We start from the raw sequence: 6548 nt of genomic DNA, 5'->3' as shown, positions 1-6548 counted from the left end.
AGCTCTGTAGACCAGGCTGGTCTCGAACTCACAGTGATCCGCCTGTCTCTGCCTCCCGAGTGCTGGGATTAAAGGCGTGCGCCACCATCGCCCGGCTACTTGCAGGTTTTTTAGAGCTGCTTCTGAGACTACAGCGTGCACATGTACACAGCAAGAAAGAGCTGGTTAGAAGCTGGATGAGGAAGTTTTCACTAAACCATATTAACTTCTTATCAACTGCCAAAACCACAAATAAATGGGAGCATGTGAGTGAGTTTTGTATACTCAAGGCATATTATAGCAGTGTTAATTGGTACAGATTAATCTGGCCAAATTCAGGTCGTATAGCTTTTATCTATTTACTCCTGTCCAAACATGTTAGGACAACATGCATTCTGTGGTAGAGGATGACCAGTGATGTTTACATTGATGACATTGTTGTCCAATATTCCATCGCTTGCTGCAAACATGCTTTCCCAGAGACCGGGGAACTACAGCCTCACGCTCTCTAATTGACTTCTAACAGAGCCTCAGCTTGATGATAGGAAGGTGAAGTGGGGGCTGCTCACACCAATCTTGAGGAGGTTGCTGGGTGCCTTGTAAACATTGAGGTTCTGTGGCTTGGTGATAGCCCACTACAGTCTTCACAGCCACCTGCCTTAGGGTCTTAGAGTTCACACCTGTATAACTTAAGTTTTTGTTTAATTGCCCTATAGAATCTTCCAGTTAGAATTAAAATTGCTTTTCACCTGCCACTAGATAGACTTCTAAAATATGATTTTTATAAGTTAATAAGTCAGACTAATAGATTTTTGTTTCAAATCATTTAAAAATGTAGAAAAAACAAGGGCTAGCAAGATGACTCAGTGGGTAAAGGCATTTACTGCCCAACAATGCAGTCATGACTTGAGTTCAATCCCTAGGACCCATATAAATGTAGAAGGAGAGAACCACCTTCACAAAGTTGTTCTCTAATGTCCACGTGTGCACAGTGGCATAACAATACACATACATAGAATATTATTTTAATTATCACTTAAAAAGCCTAAGGGGTATCATTATCTGTTTCTATAATTCTGACACTTAGGATACAGAGGTTTTAGGACCATAGGTTTCAGGATAGACTGGGCTACCAAGTGAGATCATATTCTAACTTTCATTTTATCTTATCTTAGAGTTTGTAAAATGTCTTGCTCTGTATCCCTGTCTAGCCTAGAGCTCCCTGTGTGGGTTTTGGTGGTGTGTTGAATTAATTTTTCTTCCCTTCACCTCTCAAGTGTTGGGATCATGGGTGCGTGCTACCATGTCAGTTGTGAAGCCATATAATGGGAGAGAAGGGATCTTGTCCAGGTTGCCTCTGCTGTCATCTAGAATGGCTGGGACTATTGGTATAGACAAACTATATGAATCTTGATGGTCTTATAAGTTCTTACAGTTCTTAGCCACTTCAGGATTTCAGGAAAGTAATGGGGCGAGTTTTTGGTGGTGGTAATTTTTTTTTTTTTTAAAGGGAGTTCTGGGGGCTGGAGAGATGGCTCAGAGGTTAAGAGCATTGCCTGCTCTTCCAAAGGTCCTGAGTTCAATTCCCAGCAACCACATGGTGGCTCACAACCATCTGTAATGAGGTCTGGTGCCCTCTTCTGGCCTGCAGGCATACACGCAGACAGAATATTGTGTACATAATAAATAAATATTTTAAAAAAAAAGGGGGGGGAGTTCTGTATGGCTGTCTGTCTTGGTATTTACCTGTTTAGACCAGGTTGGCCTTGAACTCAAAGAGATTCTCCTGCCTCTCTGCCTAAGTGATGGAGCTAAAGACATGTACCACCATGACTGGCATTGATGACTTGTTATATAGTCCAGACTGGCCTGAAACTCAGGATCCTTATATCCGTTCCGGGATACTAACAGGCGTAACCTGTGCTTGGCAGCTGAAGTTGATGCTGCCCAACTTTTCTTCCTATTCCGCCCAATTTGGTAAAGAATCCTGTGTATTCCTAGTTTGATACCTAGCTTTTGTAAGAAATGGAAGGAAAGATGGTAAAGACAAAGGGAAAGCGTAAACTCTAAGGTAAACATGGTAGTAGAACAATGGGATTTTGTGGTCGCCTTTCCAGAAAAGGTACCTTGGGTGCTGATGGATGAGTTATTAGAACTTTGATAAAGCAGGCAAGAGAGTTGCAAAGAGAAGAAAATGTGTTTTGGAGCTCTCGGTTGTCTGGGTTGGCTTAATTTCATGGTGTTTTTGTTTTTGTAGCAATCGGTGCTGAAAATTCTGAAAAAACAGATGAAAATTCAGACAAGGAGGCAGAAGTAGAAGAGTCTTCTGAGAAGATAAAAGTCCAAATAGCACCTAAAGTAGAAGAAGAGCAGGATTTGAAAGTACGGGTATTTGTGATCTTCACTGGGGAGGTGGACATGGAGAAGGCTGGCCTGAGACTTGGGATACTCCTGCATCAGTATCCCAAATGCTGGGATTACAGGTTCAGCCATTAAACTGTTGCTAACTTCTGTTAGCAAGTCATAAGCTTTATTGTGTTCAAAACTAAAATTCTCATTTTGTTAGAATAAAAGATTTTATTTAAGGCTAGAATAAGAATGATGCTGAGAAGTAAGTTGTATGAAAATTGTAAATACTTTCATTGAAATTAATCCTTTGCTGGAAAGAAATATAGGCTTCTCTGATTTACAAGTACTAAAAAGAGGAAAGATTTAATTCTTATGTGAAATGCTTGTCTTTAGGCCAGGTGGTGGTGGTGCACGCCTTTAATCCCAGCACTTGGGAGGCAGAGGCAGGCGGATCTCTGTGAGTTTGAGGCCAGCCTGGTCTACAAAGTGAGTTTCAGGACAGGCACCAAAGGTACACAGAGAAACCCTGTCTCGAAAAACCAAAAAAGAAAAGAAAAGAAAAGAAATGGTTGTCTTTAAAGGAAAGCACATTTGTTTCCAGTTGCATTTGTAGCCTCATGAGATTCTTTTCTATTCACAGGGATTTATAACCAGGACCACATCTGGTTATGCCCAAATCTGAACTGTTTAAGTCTTAATTTGTAAATAACTGAATGCACATCCTCCATATATGTTAAAACACCTGGGCTGCTTATAATACCTCATACTACATCTAATACTACGTTAACGGCCATTTGAAAATGGTTCTTTTGAAACAGTATCACGGAGCTCAGGCAGGGTTGGAACTCAGTCCTCCATCCTCAGCCACAGGAGTGCTGGGATTATTGGCCTGTACTACCATACCTGGTGTACACTGTATTGAGAGATATAGCCAAAAATGTCTATGCTTCTTTAACATAGACTGATTTATTTATTTATTTATTTATTTATTTTCTAAAATTCTTAGTTTGTTGATTTAATGTGACCCTTTAAATGTGATTTGTTGGAAAAAACTGTAGCATGTATTTTTCTGTATTGTGCAACCTAGAAGGGACTGGGAGAATGTGATTTTCTAGCAAAAGTAAATGAAGATTTGGACAATATTGGAATATCATTTGTGATATTTTCCTTTCAGTTATTTTAAGATATAGTTGACATATTTACCATTTATAGTAAGATGTTTTATGTGTGTGTGTATAGTCACATCACAGATCTTTCTTTCTTTGGTATAGGACTGTTAGACTATTTTTCTGAATTTCAGCTGTACAATGTTGGGTATTGTCACCAAGCTGTACCTTAGAGCCCAATTTTGTGGTGTGAATGGTTTCTACCACTGGACCAGTATTTCCCTTATCACTTCAGCCTTAGCAGCAACCACAATTTCGATATTCTCTTTATGTAAATGTGGTTGTTTAAGATTAGAATCTATGTTCAGCTGTTGAAATTTATGCTGTTTGAATACATTGTAATAGAGTGAGTAGATAAACATTTTTATTATTTATGTGAATTTTATTATAAAATAGAATTCTAAGCATGTCTAGCTATAGTTATTTGTGTACAGCTAATAAATTTCCAGTATCTGTAATAATAAATTAATGAAGGAAGGAATGCTCGAGTTCTGGTTTAATTTTTTTCTGTTCTTTATTACAGTTTCAGATTGGAGAACTGGCAAATACCCTGACAAGCAAATTTGAATTCCTAGGGATTAATAGGCAGTCCATCTCCAATTTTCACATGCTGCTCTTACAGACTGAGGTAATTCATCTGGTTTTGGCGTAATTGTCACTTTGTTGTTTTATTTTTTATTTATTCTTTTCCAAAATGTATTATGTATACAGTGTTCTGCCTGCATGTATGCCCGCAGGCCAGAGGAGGGTATCAGATCTTATTACAGATGGTTGTGAGCCACCATGCTGGGAACTGAACTCAAGACCTCTGGCAGAGCAACCAGTGCTCTCAACCTCTGAACCATCTCTCCAGCCCTTTTGTTTTTGTTTTTCTGAGACAGAACCTATGTAGCCATGGCTGGCCTGAGCTTAATGTACAGACCAGGACTGTCTCAAATTTAGAAATTCCTGCTCTGTTCTGGGACTAAAGGCTCTTGTGCCACACTCAGCTTATTTAGCGTTTATGAAAGTTTTGTTTGTTTTTTGAGACAGGTTGTCCTGGAACTTACTCTATAGACCAAGCTGGCCTCAAACTCAACAAGATCTGCCTGCATTTTGCCTCCTTGTAGTAATAGGAGCGGTGGGGCTGCGTCCCCAGCACCCCGGCTTCCTGGCTAGCTTATGCCCTGAAATAACAACACACAAATTGTATTCATTTAGACACTGCTTGGCCCTTGAGCTCTAGCCCTTACTGGCTAATTCTGATACCCGATCAACCCATCTCTAATAATCTGTGAGCACCGCTCTTACCGGGAAGATTCTAGCCTACATCCATCCTGGGTTGGAGCTTCATCACGTGCATCTGCTCGGGAGCAGGGAGCATGTCGTCTCTGTCTGAGGCATCTTACCTCACTTCCTCTTCCTCCCAGCATTCTGCTCTGTTTACTCCACCCACCTATGTTCTAAGCTATGAGCCCAAGCAGTTTGTTTATTACTCAACAAATGAAATCAACAGATTGATATATGACACTCCTACATCACCTCCTGAGTGCTGGGCTTTTGCCACCACTCCCCTCCTGAAAGTTTGATTTTTATTTAGATGTCTGTATACACATAGAGGCCAGAAGAGGACGTCAAATCCTCTGAAGCTGGAGTCACAGGTGTCTGTGAGCTACCTGGCATGGGTACTGGGAACCAAATTTAGGTCTTAATTGCCAAACCAACTCTCCAATTCCTGTGGGTTTTTCTTTTGTCATTGTTGTTTTTGCTTTTCGTTTTTCAAGACAGAGTTTCTCTGTGTATAGCCCTGGCTGTTCTGGAACTCACTCTGTAGACCAGGCTGGCTTTGAACTCACAGAGATCTGCTGCCTCTGCCTCCTGAGTTCTGGAATTAAAGGTGTGTGCTACCTCCACCCAGCTTCCAGTCCTTGTTTTGTTTTTAATGCCTGGGTGGTGTTCATGCCTATGTCTATGTGCATGTGTACAAGTAGAGTCCTGTACTGAACATTAAGAACCGTTCTCCACTGTATTTCACCTTATTAATTGAGATACTTTCTCACCTGAGTCTAGAGCTTACCAATACTTGTGGTATGTTTGGCCAACTTGCTCAGCGTGTCTCCACTTTCTGAGTGTTGTAATTTCAGGGGGGCCATGGTGCTTGCCTGGCTTTTATTTGGGGTGTGGGGATCTTAATTCTGGTCCTGATGCTTGTGGCAAGAACTTTAATAACTGAGCTATCTCCATAGCCCATAAATAGTGCTTGAATGGCACTCTTTGTTAAGAATGTGTTTATGGGGCCAGAGAGATGGCTCAGTGATTGGGAGCACTGACTGTTCTGCCAGAGGATCTGGATTCAGTTCCCATCACCCACGTGGGGAACTAACAACTGTAACTCTAGGATCCATCACCTTCATACAGACATACACGCAGGCAAAACACCAACACATATGAAATAAAAATAAATTATTTTTTAAAAAAATGTGTTTTGTAGCTGGGCAGTGGTGTTACATGCCTTCAATCCCAGCACGTGCTAAGCAGATGCCAGATGAATCTCTTGACATTTAGGCCATCCTGATGAGTTCCAGGAGAGCTAGGGCAGAGAAACCCTATCTCAAACCCCACCCCAAAATGTGTTTTGTGGGTAGGGAGATGTCACAGTGGGTATAAATAGTAATAAAAGAGATGACCTTTGTCTCAGAACCCATAAGGTGGGAGAACCAACTCTACAAAGTTGTCCTCAAATTTCCACTTGGAGCAAATCACTCACACCCCCACACACAGTAGTAATAAATAGTTTTGTGGAGGAGGGGTTGAGACAGGGTCTCTGCAATCCTGGTTGTCCTGGAGATCACTATGTAGACAAGGCTAACCTCAGACTTACAGGTCCTCAGGCCTCAACTGAGATTAAAGGCTTGTACTACCACTTCCAGCTTTTGAAATTTTAAAAATGTGTTTTACAGTATTAACTCTGAATTCATATTTGAACTATCAGCGCTGCAGGTAGTCACACTTTATTAAATAAAGCAAAATATCACCTTAATAGACATACATTTAAGAAGTGGCTTTTTTTTTTTT

General features: G+C 40.8%; 1 protein-coding gene across 1 annotated transcript in view; it reads left to right on the top strand.

Annotated features, from left to right (window-relative positions):
* Fnbp4 (formin binding protein 4) overlaps nucleotides 1-6548 on the top strand; it is a 47103-nt gene that overhangs the window by 25947 nt on the left and 14608 nt on the right. Inside the window, exons 9-10 of the mRNA XM_005364197.3 lie at nucleotides 2237-2361; nucleotides 4018-4122. Of these exons, the coding sequence (XP_005364254.2) occupies nucleotides 2237-2361; nucleotides 4018-4122 (230 nt within the window). The remainder of the gene's footprint in view (nucleotides 1-2236; nucleotides 2362-4017; nucleotides 4123-6548) is intronic.

This window comes from Microtus ochrogaster (genome assembly GCF_000317375.1).
Source record: "Microtus ochrogaster isolate Prairie Vole_2 chromosome 14 unlocalized genomic scaffold, MicOch1.0 chr14_random_1, whole genome shotgun sequence".
Classification (NCBI taxonomy): Eukaryota; Metazoa; Chordata; class Mammalia; order Rodentia; family Cricetidae; genus Microtus; species Microtus ochrogaster.
This window is presented reverse-complemented; position numbering and strand designations above follow the sequence as displayed.